This window comes from Neofelis nebulosa, chromosome 3 (assembly GCF_028018385.1).
Source record: "Neofelis nebulosa isolate mNeoNeb1 chromosome 3, mNeoNeb1.pri, whole genome shotgun sequence".
In the NCBI taxonomy this organism is placed as follows: Eukaryota; Metazoa; Chordata; class Mammalia; order Carnivora; family Felidae; genus Neofelis; species Neofelis nebulosa.
The window spans coordinates 53,634,740-53,652,858 of NC_080784.1; the positions used below are offsets into that span (position 1 = coordinate 53,634,740).

General features: G+C 37.3%; 1 protein-coding gene across 2 annotated transcripts in view; it reads left to right on the forward strand.

Moving 5' to 3' along the window:
• Positions 1 to 18,119, forward strand: part of MTMR9 (myotubularin related protein 9) — a 51,800-nt gene that overhangs the window by 14,767 nt on the left and 18,914 nt on the right. For both annotated transcript variants that reach the window (XM_058720838.1, XM_058720837.1), the window contains exons 3-7: positions 3,360 to 3,485; positions 10,815 to 10,988; positions 13,342 to 13,559; positions 14,523 to 14,684; positions 17,501 to 17,642. In XM_058720838.1, coding sequence (XP_058576821.1) covers positions 3,360 to 3,485; positions 10,815 to 10,988; positions 13,342 to 13,559; positions 14,523 to 14,684; positions 17,501 to 17,642 — 822 coding nt within the window. The remainder of the gene's footprint in view (positions 1 to 3,359; positions 3,486 to 10,814; positions 10,989 to 13,341; positions 13,560 to 14,522; positions 14,685 to 17,500; positions 17,643 to 18,119) is intronic.

An 18,119-nucleotide genomic window follows, 5' to 3' on the forward strand; every position in this document is an offset into this window, starting at 1 on the left:
TTTGGAAGTGACAGAGTAATGTTGATTTGGCCACATTCGCTAACGTGGGTAAGAAACACACTGTGGTTTCTAGGCTGTTAAGCTGAAATACTGTCCTGCTCTTTGGGCAAGGAAATGCTACTGACCCATTTCATTTCAGTTGTGGGTTTGGATTTTCACTGGCCAGTCTGCATTTTTCTTTTTATCTGTTTTATGGGTTACAAGATAGCTGGTTGGTGGGTGTCAGTGAAATTGCATATGGTAAAGGATAGTGGTGAAGAAAATATAGGGCAAAGCTATTAACCCACTTTCTGATTGCATTTACTTAGCTTTGTTAGCATCTGACGCTAATCAATTGTTTCATTAGCTGTATATAGTACCTAAAATCCTTTAGAAACTGATTATATAGAAACCCTTACAGCTGAAAAGAAGCTATGAATTATGAGCCATTCTCATAATTTGACCTTAGGAAGTGAATGCTCTACTGGTTATTTTTACAACGTAGTAAATGTCCATAGTGAACGTGGCCTCTTGCCTTTTGCTGGTATCTAATTTCTTTCCCATCTCCCCTGTATATCTTGATATAACTTGGAAGTAATAAGTGAATTTCTTATATAGCACAGTTGAACTGTTCTTTGCAATCAAGAATCCATATACCCAAATATATTCTGCTGCCATAAATAGAATCCCACTGGAGTAATAACTTGCAAGTGCTCGTTTTTCTAAATCGTAGTAGGAAGGCCGATGAAGCTTTTTTCTATGTAGTTTCTACTGTCTTTTGGAGTTGAAATGTTTTCAGTTCTTTCAGCGTTAATGAGTTTAAAGGAAAAGTCCTACCTCTAGCGATACAAATTGTGATCACAACAAGTCAGAATATGAGTGCTTATTATCTGCTAAAGTGACTGCTGACTTGCATTAAAAATCACGGGGCACCTGGGTGGCTCAGTTGGTTAAGCATCCGACTTCGGCTCAGGTCATGATCTCACCCTCTGTGAGTTCGAGCCCTGCATCGGGCTCTGTGCTGACAGCTCAGAGCCTGGAGCCTGCTTCAGATTCTGTGTCCCTCTCTTGCTCTGTTCCTCCCCCGCTCATACTGTCTCTCTCTCAAGAATAAATAAAACATTTTAAAAAATTAGAAAAAAAAATCATGATTGTACCAGTATGCAAACAGTAGGAGGTTCCTTAAGAAATTAAAAATGGAACTACCATGTGACCCAGCAGTCTCACTTCTGGATATATAGCCGAAGAAAACAAAATCATTATCTCAAAGACGTATCTGTACTCCACTGTTCATTGCAGCATTATTCATATTAGCCAAAATATGGAAATACCCTAAGTATCTGTCAACAGATGACTGGATAAAGAAAATGTGACACGTATCTATATATATAATGGAATATGATTCAGCCTTAAAAAACAGCAATCCTAATATTTGTGACAACATGAATGAAATTGGAGGGCTTTGTGTCAAGTGAAATCAGACAGAGAAGACAAATAATTGCATGTTATTACTTATATGTGGAATCCTAAAAAACAAAAACAAAACTTAATAGAAACAGAGTGGAAAAGTGGTTGTTGGCGGCTGGGGAAATAGGGACAGGTTGGTAAAAGTTACAAACTTGCAGTTATAAGATGAATAAGGTCTTAAGATCTAATATATACCATGGTCCCTCCAGTTGATAACACTGTATTGTATAACAGACATTTTCTAAGAGAGTAGCACTTAAATGTTCTTAACAAAAGGTAAATATGTGAGGTGATGGACATGTTAATTGACTCAATGGGGGAGTCCTTTCACGGTGAATCAGATCATCACTTGAAATATCTCTTAGTTTTGGTAGTTTTACCTCAGCAAAGATGAAAAAAGATTTTTTAAATATTGCAAAAAATATCTTAAACCAATTAAAAAAGTAAACCATTAAATAAAATAATGTTTGTCCTGAACGATGACAGTTCTGGCCTAGGTCAGATGTGGACACTGGCCATTCTGTTTCTGTTTAGTGTGATTGGAAGCCAAAGACTCTACAGAAGTGGATAATGGATTATCCAGCCCTGCTTCTCCATATTTTCTGTTTTATGAGCTCTGGGGGGAAGGTGTCGTGATTTATGAACAGACAGAAGAATAGCTTTGGATGGGGATGTTTTTGTTAAGCTGCTGAACTACATGTCCAGTCTATTTTTTACTAACGCTTGGGCCCATTCTTTTGTGAGACTGATCCTTCTGTGACCTAGAGGGAGGTAGCTTTATTCTGAGAGTTTTGGGGAGCTAGCATGATGTTGGGGCCCTGCCCTCCTCCAGAAGAGTGTCTCCATAATTCCTAGAATTTGAATTATGCTAATTGATTTTGGTGCCTTTTTTTGCAGCCATAGAAGTGCTTTTCATAACTCCCCTGTCAGAAGGTTGAAATAGCCTCCATCACCTGGAGGCTATTTCATCTGTCTGTTCCTCCCATTTAGTCAGATTTTCTTGGTGGTGTTACCCAGAATTCAAGAGTTCCAGATGAACACAGGCTCTTTTGGGGACCACAGAGTTAATGCCGCAGGTTGAGAATGGGTCATTCATTGTAACATAAAGATAATATGATACATGACCAAATGGCATATCATTCTAAGGAGGTAGAACATGAACATTGATGGAGCATATGTGGTGCATATATGTGAAGCATATAATTGCCAAGATCAATTTCAGGGTTTATCATGTGCCAGGCACTATTATTAACAGGCCTGTTTTATACGTTATCTTTCATAATGCTACCAATAGCCCTATGAGTTAGGTACTTTAATTCCCCCCATTTTAGAGCTGAGGAAATGGAGGCATTAGAGTGGTTACGTTAGTTAATCATTATTGCACTGGGATCTGGAATTTGAGTCTAGCAGTTTGGCTCTAGTCTGACTCTTTGGCCACTTACCTGTGACACCCTTATTTATGGTTATTAACAGACACTGATTTTATGTAATTTACATATGTTGATACAGTTGATAGCTGGGATTTTGAGCCATGACCTTGCTTGCTAACAAAACGTGTTTATTTTCTGATTTCCAGAAATATTTGGACCTTTTTATTAGGCTTTGTTAAGTGGTATCAAAAGGAGTTATTTAGTTTTTCTCCTAGAATAGGTGTACACACTTTTCTTGTCCTTGTGTTCATTCAGCAAATGGTAACTGAGTGTATGTTATGTGCCAGATACATACCTTGTTAGATGCTGCAGGCATGGAAATTAGCTTCGATAAACTATACATCTAGTGGTAAGTACAACGTTAAAGAAATATATTGGGTGTGTATCATTATTGATCATATTTAATACCAATTTGGCAGTTAGAAAGTGTTGAAATTGCAGTATGTTCCTTTTCCTTTCTTTAATTTCCTTTTTATGCCCTAGGCACTGTCTACCTTGGACTCTATCACTCTGATGTACCCTTTCTTTTACCGACCCATGTTTGAAGTGATAGAAGATGGCTGGCATTCTTTCCTTCCTGAGCAAGAGTTTGAACTCTACTCTTCAGCTGTGAGTTAACTTTTCTGAGAGATCTATATGTAATGAGAAATAACCCAGCACCTTACTTGTGAAAATGATCACTTCCTTTTGACAAGTAATAAGGTGTTGTTGGCTTATCTATGCCTAAAAGAAATTTCTGGTAGTGATTAGTAATGCAACTTCTGCCATTCAGAGATTTGCATAATTTATTTTCAATGCTGTAGCTCAAGTGATTTTTCCACTAGTGGATTTGCTGTATTCCAAATACTACTTTTTTAATTTCGAAAATGACATTGATAAAACATTAAGATCTTCATAAAGGTAATCCTGACATGTTTGAATTAATTGTTGATTATTTTAAAAGTGTCTCCATAGATACAATTTTATGTAGTAATTAGGGTCTGAGCTATCCCAAAGAAGTCTGTTGAACCCACTGTGTACCTAAGACAGCATTAGAGAAACATAGATCACGTTTGTTTCTGTGGGATAATTTTTATGTTTTTAGAACTTGGGTTATCAAGACCATGTTACTAGAACCAGGTTTTCTTTCTCATTCTTCACTATTTTACTTCTTTCTTTTTCCGTCACACCTATGTAAATGGACCCGGTGGGGGTGGGGCGGGGCATGGGGATGAAGAAGTAGGGACCAGGGTGCTTTGTAATTTAAAGAATAAAGATGTTCATGGCAAGCAAAGTGTCAAAGGAACAGGAAGTTCACATTCTTATTTATGGGGCATTTTGTGTAGTTTGTGGATAACTACCTGTATTTACACTTACATTTAGTGTTTTTATTGCATTACAAACTGCATGGTAAACATTCTTTAAAAAAAAATTTTTTTTTAATGTTTTAATTTATCTTTGAGAGAAAGAGAGAAAGAGACAGAGAACAAGTGGGGGAGGGGTAGAGAGAGGGAGATGCAGAATCCGAAGCAGGCTCCAGGCTCTGAGCTGTCAGCACAGAGCCCGACGCAGTCCTCGAACTCACGAGCTGTGAGATCATGACCTGACTGAAGTTGGACGCCCAAACGACTGAGCCACCCAGGTGCCCGCATAGTAAACACTCTTAAATGCATGATGCTTTTCTGTTGTGTCAGCTGCCACCTAATGGTTACCTTAGGGGAATCCTCAATTATTTCCTAGGTGGCAAATGGCTGTCACATGGTGGTCAGAAAGAGAGATGTCTGGATGATTTGCTTGGTTACCCAAAACTGTCCATACAGATGACCTGCCTGTGATTTATCTTGGAGATAGGTGCTGTGAGTGAACCAGTGTAATTCTACATTCTACAACTCAACATTCAAGTTAGTCTCCTATTCTGTGCAGAAATCTCCTGTTCGAAAAAACAACCATGATGTTGTTGTTTAGCCTCTGCTTGAACTCTTAGTGTGGGAGAATTCGCAAAAACACAATGATGCCCCGTTTGGGAACAGCTCTTATGCTGAGCTGAGCTCTGTCTCCCTGTACACAGAGCCAATGTTTCTGATGTTACCTTGTGTTACCCAATTTATCTTATTCCTCTACCATGAACTGTTCCTCAAATTAAGAACTTTTATGTCCCCATGACGTTTTCTTTTCTGTAGATTAAATGTCAGTATTTACCTCAACTTTTCTTCTAGTAACAGTGACCTCAGGTCCCCACACTGTCCTGGTTGCTGTTCCCAACAGGGCCTTCAGTTTGTCATTTATTCTCTTAAACATATGGTACCCATAACACTTGGTGTAGATTGGAACTATGGCTGGTACTTTAAGGCAGCTTAAGTTTGAATTAGCATTTTTGAGAATTAAGTTACTAATGAAATAAGTGAAAATTCCTGCATCTCACATGTGTTACTAAGGGATCCTCCCTATGTTTCTGTTATTTTATTTACGTACTAATTTTTACTCAGATTCAATACTTCTCCTTGTAGACATTTTCTTTTTGGCTCAGCTAATTATTTAAGCAATTTGTATGTTTGAAGTTCTGGTATTTTCCTGCAAATTTTATAATCCACAGATTTAATGAGAACATCTTCAATGCCTTGTTTGAGGTATTACTAGATTATGGAAATTTAAGATGAGCAAAGCATGGTTCCTTCCTTCTACTTGTTCAAAGTCTAGCAATTATTTAAGTAATCAAGTACAATAAAAATAAGTGCTGACAAAAGTATCCACAAGGCACAGGGAAAATGACATAATTAAATTTGTGTTACAGAAAATCAATTCTGAAGCAAAATGCCAAGAAACTGCTTAAGAGGCTACTGTAATAATATAAAGGTGGTTGGATATAGCACAGAAAGATTCAGAAAGTAGAATTAAAAGGCGTTGGTGACCCACTTACTGGATGTGAAAAGGATGCTACCACTGAGATAGGAAAGGCAGAAAAAGAAATATGTGTAGAGGGAATGAGTTCAGTTTAGTTTGGGGCATGGCAATTCGAATGGCCTGTATGGTACATGTCATTGAATGTATACAAGAGATAGTCTAGAGCTTACTTGAGGGATGTGTTAAAAATGAAAAACTGAGACTAACCAGCAAATACATTGTAGAAACCATGAGGAGAAACTGAGATTGCCTAAGGAGCATCTAAAGTAAAAAGGATGCTGGGGCGCCTGGGTGGCTCGGTCGGTTAAGCATCCGACTTCAGCTCAGGTCATGATCTCACGGTCCGTGAGTTCGAGCCCCGCGTCGGGCTCTGGGCTGATGGCTCGGAGCCTGGAGCCTGTTTCAGATTCTGTGTCTCCCTCCCTCTCTGCCCCTCCCCTGTTCATGCTCTGTCTCTCTCTGTCTCAAAAATAAATAAATGTTAAAAAAAAAAAAAAAAAAAAAAAGGATGCTAAGGATTGAACCATTTAAGAGGTAAATGGAGGAAAAATCCAAGAAAAGAGCAAGTTTCACATAGGAGGGAGTCAACAGTGTGGACAGCTTCTTATTCATTGTTTATTTTCTCTTTCACGGCGTAGAATATAAGCTGCTAGAATATTAACTTTACAAGGGCAGGAACAATGTCATTCTTGTTTTCTACTGTATTGCTAGCATATGATCAACGAAGAGTAAATATTTGTTGAGTGAATGAATGTAGGAATGTGTATTTATTCAGGATAGGGCAGAAGGACAGGAAAGCCTTCTATGTATCATTAAAAATCCTCTGCCAGGTTAGACATCTATCACTTAATATTCTTTGAGTAAGTTTTTTTTTTTTTTTTTTTACCATGTAAAAACTTTATAATATTAGCCAGTCCCTACTTCATTATTATGTCCAAAAGAAATGTGTGGTATTGAATTAGTACTAAAGCTAGCTATCAGGATATTGTGGGTTGCATCCCAGATATATTATTGTCTGCTTGACTTTCTGGGACTCCGATTCCATGTCTACAAAATGAAAGTATTGAACAAAGTGATCTCTAGAGTTCCTCCTATGTTAAGCATGCTTTTTATTCTAGGATATCATGAAAGATTATTTCAGGTACTTTGTTGAAGTACACATACACAGTATATGTGTACTCACCTAATCTACCACTTTAGAAATTATATATAAAAAGGTGATGAGGTCCTACTTTTGATTGAGTAGCTCCTATCTGACAAGACCTCCTGCAGAGATAGATGACAAACTATGAATAAAACACAAAAAACTGCCATCTGAAAGCTCTGGTAATTGAACAGAAAGCAGCATATTTTGGAGGAATCAAAACATAGAGACAGTGAAGGCCAGAGTGGGATTTCTTTTTAGGCGGCTTTGTCCTCAGGTCAGCATAGTTTGGGATTGATAATGTGGAACAGCTAACGTTCCAATAGAAAGCCCACCTTCTTCTGGTGGGAGGAGCCGGGTGAACGGTTTGGGGCAACCAGAGAGCCAGAGAAGGGGAACCTTGATTTTGTGTGCAGCCTTGAACTTCGGGCTGATCTCGAACCTTGCTTGCATGGGGTAGACTGAGATCAGTCAGAACCACGATCTGAGCTGCCATGCACCTCAGGTGTGACAGAATTTGCAGTTTAAATCTAAGGAAGTTATTTGCCTACTGCAACAATGGGTAGTGCTATGTTCCAATAGAACTTTATTTATAAAAACAGGCAGTGGGCTGGATTTGGCTTGTGGACTATTGTTTGCTGACCTCTCATTAAGATCACAGTTGTTTCCAGATTGCTTTATAGATTCAGTGCAATTCCTATGAGAATTCCAATACGTGTGTTTAATAGAAATTGACAAAATTATCCTAAAATTTATGTGGATATGCAAAGTTACTAGAATAGTCAAAACAACTGTGAAAAAGAAAGGATTTACATTATTTGATTTCAAAACTTAATGTAAAGTTATAATAATCAAGAGAGTGTGGCATTGGTATAAGGGCAGACTTATTGATGAATGGAATAAAAGCTAAAACTATAAAACTTCTTGAAGAAAACACAGGAGAAAATCTTTATGACCTTGGATTAGGCAAAGATTTTTTAGATAGAACACCAAAAGTGACTGAAATCAGATTAATGATTTCCTAGTTTGAGATGTGGAGGAGAGGATATGGACTGCAAAAATACACATGGGATTTTTGTGGGAAATGATTGAAATGTTTGTTATCTTGATTGTGGTGGTGGTTTCATGAGTGTATATAGCTGTCAAGACTCATGAAATCATGCACTCTAAATGGATCTAGTTTATTTTTCCATACAAATAATAAAATCTCAAAATTGATTAAAAAGAAGAGAAAAAACTTAATGTAAGGTTAAGTACCTGATTGGAAACAAAGAGTGATCTAGAATACAGATCTGAAGTAATTGCTCAGAGTGCAGAGCAGAGAAACAAGGAAGATGTGCAAAATGATAGAAAAGTTAGACACGTGTATGAATGATAAAGGGAAAAGATCCAATATTCATTAAATGGGAGTTCAAGAAGATAATAGAGAATATGGGAGAAAGGCACTATTCAAGTAGGTAATGGTTGAGAGTTCTCCAGAACTGATGAAAGCCACAAACTCTTAAAGTGTCCCAGGAAGCACTATGCAAGACAATAAAAAATAAATCTTTAGTTAGATGTGTTGTAGTCCAGCTATTAAATCGTAAGGCAAAGAGAATATCACAAAGTAAGTCGGAGAGAAAAGAGAAACTACATATTGGTGTAATACAATTAGAATAGAAAAAAACTGGATAGAATTAGACATCTATTCATGATAAAAGCTCTTAGCAGAATTGGATTTGAAGGGCATTTATATCATCTGATAAATGCTGTCTGATAAGTCTGATAAAGCTACCCAAAACAAAAACATGAAAAAAGCAAGTCTTTTATCATTCTCTTTAAGTTCAAGACTGAGACAAGTTTGTCCACCACCACTACTTGCTGGTTCATTAAGACAAGAAGGAAAAATAAAAGATACAAAGATTGAAATGAAAGAAGCAAGACTGTCATTTTTACTTATATGTTTGTCTACACAGGAAACTGAAAGAGTCTTGAGATTGTGAGCATTTCTGTATACCAACCACAGTTTTGAAAAACATATGACTAAAATGCAACAAAAATATAAGGTTTCTAGGAATATATCGAAGAAAAGTTAGGCAAGGCTTTTATTGAGAGAATTGTACAACTTTGTTGAAAAAATTAAGTAAGCTTTAAAAAGGTGAGAGACACTATGCTCATGGACAGGGAGATAGAATATTTTAAAGATGTCTTTAAATGAATCCATAAAATCAATGCAGTCTTACTAAAACCACAATGGGTTTTTACATGAAATTAGATAAAAGTTGCACAGAGAAGCTCAGGTACTCTTGAAGAACAAAAAAGAGGGAGGAGGAGACTTAGCCTACTAAATATCAAGTTTATTCTAAAAGCTATGGGACTTACTACAATAAACCAGTGGGACAGAATAGCGAACCTTCTACGTATGGGAACTTAATATATACCGGAAGTGGCATTGCAGGTCAATGGATGATCATACCATTCTCCAGAGTAGGAAATCAGTAAGTAATGTCTAATAGTGAAATTCAAGAAGTAACAGTATAATCACGTTATTTAGGAATTTGGATGTAGGGGCGCTTGGGTGGCTCAGTCAGTTAAGCGTCCGACTTAGGCTCAGGTCATGACCTCACGGTTGGTGAGTTCGAGCCCCACGTTGGGCTCTGTGCTGACAGCTCAGAACCTGGAGCCTGCTTTGGATTCTGTGTCTCCCTCTCTCTCTGCCACTCCTCCACATGTGCTCCGTCTCTCTCTCTCTCTCTCTCTCTCTCTCTCTCTCTCTCTCAAAAATAAAACATTACAAAAAATTAAAAAAAAAAATTTTGGATGGAAACACTAGAAATAAAAAGCTATAAGAGTTGAAAACGATTACCTCTGGGGAAAGGGAATTACGTGATGGAGGTGAACAGGAAACAGGTAAATTCCTTTTTTCTTTTTTTAAATAATGAATTTTTTAGAAACTGTCTTTAAAATTGGTAAGAGAATAACCGAAAAGTGTAAGTGGTTTAATTAAAAAATATATTGTATCTTGTAAAAAGGTTTTTAAAAAAATTCTCTTTTCCTATAGTATGTTGAATATGCTTCAATTTTATCTTCCTGGTACTGCACCTCTTGGCCAGTATGTCACGCCAAATCTGATTTATCGGAATGTATCAAAATTTGCATATTCATAACTTTATTTTTTTAACTGTAAAAAGTTTTTTTTTACTGTCTTCAAGTGGTTTTTATTTTTGATGTTTAAAATAAGTTGTCATTTGATAATCTTATATTGTATACTCTTAGTCCTCAGTATATTGAGTTAGAAATTATTTCATTGATTCCTAAGTACAATTTTTTTTAGCATTAAGTGGTTATTGTTTTAAGAAAGATATGACCAGTCTTTCTATATTTTTAAATAACAGAAGGGAACAAGGGATTTGATGTAGGTAGTAGCTCTATTGTTATCATCTGGTTAAGCATTATCTAGAATATTACAGTCTTCCTGTTGCTGTACTTAAGAATGCCAAAAATAAAGTTAAATGCTACCCCAAAAAGGATGAATGGGATGATGTTGGCCTTGATAGCATGGATATGCTTAAATATATTTAACTTGGAGAATAGGCGACTACAGGGGAAACAACTGTCTTTCACATATTTAATAGGATGCCATGTGAAATAGGAAACTGGGACTGAAGCATGTAAAAACAATAGAGGAAGTTACAGAGCCACATTTGCCCAATATAAGGAAGCACTTTCTAGGAATGGAGAATACCTAGCAATGTAGGAAACGGACTCTGAAGAATAGAACTCCTTTAAGTATGGGTTGGGTATCCTTATATTAAATTCCCCAGAGATGGCTTCTTCATTGTATGAAAATTGATCTCTAAGGTCCTTTAAAATTTTCAGATTATTTTGTAACATTGAGATACTTGCTTAGCTTTGAAGTATTTTGTGTTTTCCAGACCAGTGAATGGAGGTTAAGCTATGTCAATAAGGAATTTGCTGTCTGTCCTTCTTACCCGCCAATTGTCATAGTGCCCAAATCCATTGATGATGAAGCTCTTCGGAAGGTAGCTACGTTTCGGCATGGAGGACGCTTCCCAGTACTCAGCTATTATCATAAGAAAAATGGAATGGTATGTGTACAGTATTGCTGCTTGATCTATGAATGCCTTGGTTTACAGATCTTTCCTTAGAAATGCTCCACTTTCTGTGTACTTGTTCATTGATGCGATTAGTCTCCCTTGCCAGAACTTCCTTTTTTAAACATTAGGGAATCAGGAGTAGAGTGTTTTCCATGATTAGGATATGACTTTGAATTCTTCTCATGATGCTGCTGAAAATTAGAAAGACCAGACAGGTGGGGCGCTTGGGTGGCTCAGTCGGTTAAGCGTCCGACTTCAGCTCAGGTCATGATCTCGCAGTCCATGAGTTCGAGCCCCACATGGGGCTCTGTGCTGACAGCTTGGAGCCTGGAGCCTGGAGCCTGCTTCGGATTCTGTGTCTCCTTCTCTGTCTGGCCCTCCTCTGCTCTCTCTCTCTCAAAAATAAATAAATATTTAAAAAAAAAAAAAAAAAAAAAAGGCCAGGCAGGTTTATTTTAAGGACTCAGTACTAAGGGAACTAATGTTTATTTGATACTTAAAATAACACTGTTAGGTAGAAAAATAAATTTCTCTGACCAGAATAATGGCAGAATTCTTTTTTAAAATTATTTTTACCCAAATTTCCCTGTAAAAAGTAAATTGAGCAGACATTTTTATTTTCAAAAAGGAGAAGAATGTCACGTTATTAGTTACAATTTAAGTAAACACAGGAGTCAGTAATTGAATAGTGCTTGCTGTATGTATGTTTCCTAAATATTTTCTAAATCTGTTTCTGTCCTCTTATTTTCTCTCAGTCAATAAACTCGGCTTCTCATTTTGAAACCAATAGTAAAATAGTGGATAAGTTATGGTCATTTTCCGTTGCCTTTTTTCCCCTGGATAATAAGTCAAGCATGGATATTTAGGGTAAAAAAATTTCCAAAAAACTTGCTACTTTGGCATCAGATCATCTATCCCATTTGCATAGTAGTATTTCTGTTTGTTAGAGAGTTCATTACAAAGCATTTTAAAAAGGGATATTAAATATACTATATGTCCATTTACATGGTTAGTGCAGTCTGGGAGTTAGCCATTGTCAGCCTCTGGATGACCTTTCTTGATCATGTTAAATTTCAAGGTAGTGAAGATAACAGCACATGTTATGGGGAGAAAGTGAAATAACTCTAAACCATTCACCAAGGAAGAGATCTGTATAATATTAATTTCTTGAGAAAATGAAAGGTTTCAAAATCAAACCTTTCAAAATATATAGTTGATGGTCTTTGGAAATAAGTTTCTAAATCCTGAAATATTGAACAGGATGAAAGAGGGTAACAGGAGAATAAATAATAGACAAGCAGCTTTAAAGATATTAAAAATGATTCCCCAAACACAAATAGTACATAAACTTTATTTTACCATTGGTGGCTTTTCTCTTTATAGTTTTTCTCTCTTTATAGTTCTTTCTTTTTTTATTTTTATTTTAGAGAGAGAGAGCATGAGAGGGGAGAGGGGTTGGGGGCAGGGGGGAGAGAGAGAATGAATGTGAATGAATCCCAAGCAGGCTTCACACTCAGCACAGAGCCTGATGCAGGGCTTAATCCCATGACCCTGTATCATGACCTGAGCTAAAATCAAGAGTTGGTCGCCAAATCTACTGAGCCACCCAAACGCCCCTCTTTTTCTTCTTCTTCTTCTTCTTCTTCTTCTTCTTCTTCTTCTTCTTCTTCTTCTTCTTCTTCTTCTTCTTTTAGAGAGAGAGAGAGTACACTTGAGCTGGGGAGAGGGACAGAGGGGGAGACAGAGAGAGAGAGAGAGAGGGAGGGAGGGAGGGAGGGAGGGAGGGAGGGAGGGAGAGGGAGACAGAATCCCAAGTAGAGCATGCTGAGCATGGAGCCTGATGCAGGGCTTGATCCTATGACCCTGGGACCATGACCTGAGCCAAAATCAAGAGTTGGACGCTCAACTGACTGAGCCACCCAGGTACCCCATCTCTCTCTTTATAATTCTTGATTAAACCTGCCAACCCTCTTTATGTAGTTGAAGCAAAAGTTTACTGGCACATAGGCCATTATTATTATCTCTGTTACAGGGCCATGTCCAGTAAACAATTTACTAACTAAACAAATTGTGGTAATTGATCTTTTTAGCAATTGTAATTTATTATGTGGAAGTATTTTGAGAAGTAGGAAGAAAAATTGTGTTAAAGTGCAAGGCTTATTTTTGTTCTACAGTTATTAACTATTGCAAATATGTGGAAATATTTCTTTGTTTTACGATCATATTCATCTTCAAAGTGCCACACAATTGTTTTTGAGATACTCTTAATCTAGCTAATTTATTTCTATTTTCAGAAACTTTCAAAGCAGCTACTCTTAAATTTTAAACTGCATCGTGCTTCTAGGTAATCATGCGAAGCGGTCAGCCACTCACTGGCACAAATGGGAGAAGGTGCAAAGAAGATGAAAAGCTGATAAATGCTACCCTCAGGGCAGGGAAACGTGGCTACATCATTGACACACGGTCTTTAAATGTAGCTCAGCAAGCTAGAGCCAAAGGCGGCGGCTTTGAACAAGAAGCCCATTATCCCCAGTGGAGGCGGATTCATAAGTCCATTGAGAGGTAACAGACTCTGGAGACAGTAGTAGGCTCTTATTTGAAGCGAATTAGAATGGGTGAGCCCTTAGCTGCAAAAATCACAAGTTCTCAAATGAACCTACGTATTAACTTAGAGTCGGAAATCGGCTGGATCTCCTGTTGCGTTTTATAAGATAAGCAGGAAACGTATCTTGGATGCCCACAGCTGACTTTTAGTCAGGTAGCATGCTTTTCTCTCTCTCTCTCTTTTTTTTAATGCTTTATTTATTTATTTATTTTTATTTTATTTATTATTTTTTTAAATTTACATCCAGCATGCTTCCTCTTAAGTTAACTCTGAAATTTCATCTCCGCAAGGTCAGAGGTCTGCTCCTCTCCTTGTAAGATCAGTGGTCATCAAACTTACTGAACAGATACGCCACGGATAAGTATATTTTTCTAAGTCAGAAGACTAGACACTTTCCCCCACACCCTCCTATTCTCCCACCCTGTTTCCTCCACCTACATCTTGTTTATGTCTACAATTAGAGGTTTATAGGGACTTCTGGAAGGGTGGGTGGGAGTTGGAGCTAATAAAACAGTGGGGTCTGAGCTGGCCCTGGGCATCCCTGCTAAAGGTACTGGGTATCCAGTGTTGGATCTGTGGAAATAGGATTGCAGGTGTCAGTGGTGCGGCCTCGTGACTTCTTACAAAATGCGGTGTTCTGGCCCACTCCCCAGTCAGGTAATTTAGCTATGTAAACTGGGTTTAATCTGTTCAGGTGAGGAATGGTTTACCATGACAGGCATTTTAAGTATCTTTGTTGCCATGTTTACATATTATTTTTTCAGTGTTTAATCATCAAGTTATTGTCAGTAAGGTAAATATTTTTATACCATTTTGAGCTACTTTTCCTCTTGGATATATTGGAGGTTGAAGTTTTGGTTGGTTTCTCTCTTCATCAGTGTGTTTTCTATTTTCTTTTTACTTTTTCTTATTTTTTAAAGGTATCACATTCTTCAGGAGAGCTTAATCAAACTCGTGGAAGCTTGTAATGACCAAACACATAACATGGACAGATGGCTCAGTAAATTGGAGGCTTCTAACTGGCTGACTCACATCAAAGAGATTCTTACAACTGCCTGTCTAGCGGCTCAGTGTATCGACAGGTAGAGTGTATTTTGGTGTTCTGAAATGGGACACGCAGCGCTAACTAGACTTTGCTTTTATCCAGACATGTGTTTATATATTTGTTAAAAGTTTTTTAGTCTCTATTCTGTGTTGAGATCATTGCATAAATTACTGTATAAGGTGGTCAATGCCATTCAGTGCTATCAATGAAGTGTGTGCATAGAGTCTGGCATTTAATTGGTGATTAATATTTGTTGAACAAATATGAACCACAGGCACACATCTTCAAGGACACAAAGCTTTTAAATACTAAAGGAACTCTTTTTTTCTATAAAATCCTTGAATTGTGAATCTACCTATTTTCCTTTGCTTAAACTGCGAACAAGAATGAAAAGAAGTTTTCTTATTTGTTCTCAGAGGGCCAGGCTTGCCTTCTTACTTTCGAAATATCAATGAGAGGAAACATGTAATTTTGTTACACGGTAAAATGATTCTTTCTAATCTCTCAGATATCTTATTACAAAGTACTTGATACGTGCCATTATAACAGGATCTCAAGTTGAGAAAACCCGATGGCAGTGACGTAAAGTATATGAAGTGATTTTAGTTTATTCATTCAGCTGAAGGTTGCTAATCCTTGAGACTTGAAGCAGAAGACTTGAACAGAGAACTGGTATAAGTTGTTGCAGAAGCTTAGAATGCCCCTTTTAAGAAGGGGATTCTTCTGAGACAATAGGTAGGTGTAAGTATTGCCACTACATAGCTGGATGACACTTTTCCTTGAAACTGTAACTTGTCTTATTGGTGCTTCCAAATTAGGGAAATAGACATATGTAATTTTTTTGTGGTTAGTGAGAAACTGGTAATAGAATGGGTTGCTTAAGGTCATGTGGTGAATTAGTGACAACACCAGAAATGGGTAGAGATTTTTGGTCTGGATTCTCAGGCTGTCACTAGTTTTTTGTTTTAGGCAAAGCTCAAAGCTCATTTATCTAACGAAATATGGGAGTTAAAGAAGAGGTTCTACGGCAGACAAATCAATACTACAGAATGATGAGGTGTTGATATTAAAGGTTCTGTTTCTTTTTAACCCAAGTTAAAAAGATTTCCCCTTACATGATGAGTACAGAGCTTCTGTTTTCTTATGAACCATAAATTGTAATAAACATTTCTCACCGTGTTGTCCGAATTTGCAGCCGTAATGATGGGATGCTGCAGATTAAGGGAACCCTAGGTGCAGAACAGTATTTGCTATCTCCATCTTTGTTGAGAGTCAGCTGGCCACCTTAAACAAGGACTTCCACATTCTTAACAAGAGTTGAAGGTTTTGGTTTATTATGCCATGATTGAGTTACCTTTTCTGATATTAGGCTTATTATTTATACCTCCATAAAAGTCTGTCCTTATAATTAACTGCTCAAAATGTAAAAATAGACCTTAAATTAATTGAATTGAATTTAAAATACGCCACAGATAACTAAGATATATAGATTCAATATATACATCAGAAGCCTTAAACTATTTACTCATACCGTTCTACCTAGTCATGAGGTTTCATTCTTAGAATAAGGTTGTTAACCTAACCAGGGACCTTTATTTTCAAATTAAGAACTCTCAAATGATCCAGCAAAAGACAAAAAGCTAAGTATGTCATCTGTAGTGTAACAAAAATTGACAATGACCTAAATGTCTAATTCTCAGACATTTCAGCAAATTATAGTTGATCACCTAATAGAATATTATATAACCATGAATACAATACTTCTAAAGGTGGTATAGAAACATTGGAAAATGTTTATAATAAAAGTGGAAATAGTAAGAAATTACCTTATGTTATAGCTACGTAAAGTATATATGTATGTGGGAAAAGAATTAATGGTAACCAAACTGGAGACTCTTCTGGGAAATTTTATTCACTGTCATTTCAATATAAGAGGTAGAAGGGGAGAGGAAAGAATGTAGTTAGTTTAGTTTTTGGTGTTTCCTTCCACTCTCTTTAGAATATTGGGCCCCAGACTCCTCCTAAATATTGTGGTATAATAGTATCATTGCCACTGAGTTTCTAGATTGAAATTTTTTTTTTTTTTTTAAATTTTTTTTTAACGTTTATCTATTTTTGAGACAGAGAGAGAGACACAGCATGAACAGGGGAGGGGCAGAGAGAGAGGGAGACACAGAATCGGAAGCAGGCTCCAGGCTCTGAGCCATCAGCCCAGAGCCCGACGCGGGGCTCGAACTCGCAGACCGCGAGATCGTGACCTGAGCTGAAGTCGGATGCTTAACCGACTGAGCCACCCAGGCGCCCCTCTAGATTGAAATTTTTATGTTTTGTTTTATGTATCTTGTTTTCATTTTTCTAAAAATGTGGTTTAGGACTTGTTTCCTAGATTCATTACATTACAGTTTATGAAGGCATCCTTACAGTCAGCTGAGGTGGAAAGATAGAATCAAGGTCAGAGAGATACAGAAAAATAACTTTAAGTGTGTGTTCCTAGGTGTGATGAGAAAAGGCTTTAGTTAACTTAATAGGCAGAAAAGGTAAGTGCTTACTGTGTGTGCATGATAAGGACTGCTTTTGGGTTTTGTAAAGGGAGAAAAAATTCAACTAAAAAGTTTTGTGAAACTTGTTGTAAGTTAAAGAGGTTCTTGCCATGTGAAATTTTGAACTTATAGTTTTATTTATTTATTTCTCCTAAGAGAAGCTCTCTTCATTTGCCTTACTTAGACTCTAAACCCTGCTGGACAGAGCAGAATGCATGAGTTTCAAATACTGTACTCAGGAAATGTTTATTATTAACAGAGTTGATTGACCATGTTGGGAGTATCCCATTTGTACTCTGGATTTTCCTATCAGGGAAGGGGCATCCATATTGATTCATGGAACAGAAGGAACTGATTCCACACTTCAGGTTACCTCCCTGGCCCAGATCATCTTGGAACCGAGAAGCAGGACCATCCGTGGTTTTGAGGCCCTGATAGAAAGAGAGTGGCTGCAGGTGAGAAACACTGTTTGATGTGCACAGGAACTGCTAATAATAATGGGTGTGATCCTAGTTGTAGGACAGACATAATGTATGAAGTTTTGATTAAAATGTTTACATTATATGTTTAATTTTCTGGAGGCAAATAATCTGTCTTCCTCTCAGTAAATGTTTATAATCTTTACTGCCTCTCAATTTTGTACCTGTCTTTGCTTATATTGCTCATTTGGCATTTTATTCCCCTAACAAGCTCTCACTAGTTGTACTTTGTTACCTACAAGGGAAAGAACAAAGAGCGTAAAACGTAGTCTCTGTCTTGCAGAGCTTAATTTTGCTAGAGATAAAAAACATAAAGCAGGAAAGGGATGTGGGGATTTGTAATTATAAGACGTGTGCTTTAGTGCTTTCTGCCTTTTGCTTGTCTGGTTCCCCTCTATCCTCTTGCCCAACCAGGTGAAATCCTTCTCATGCTTTAAGATACAGCTAAATGTC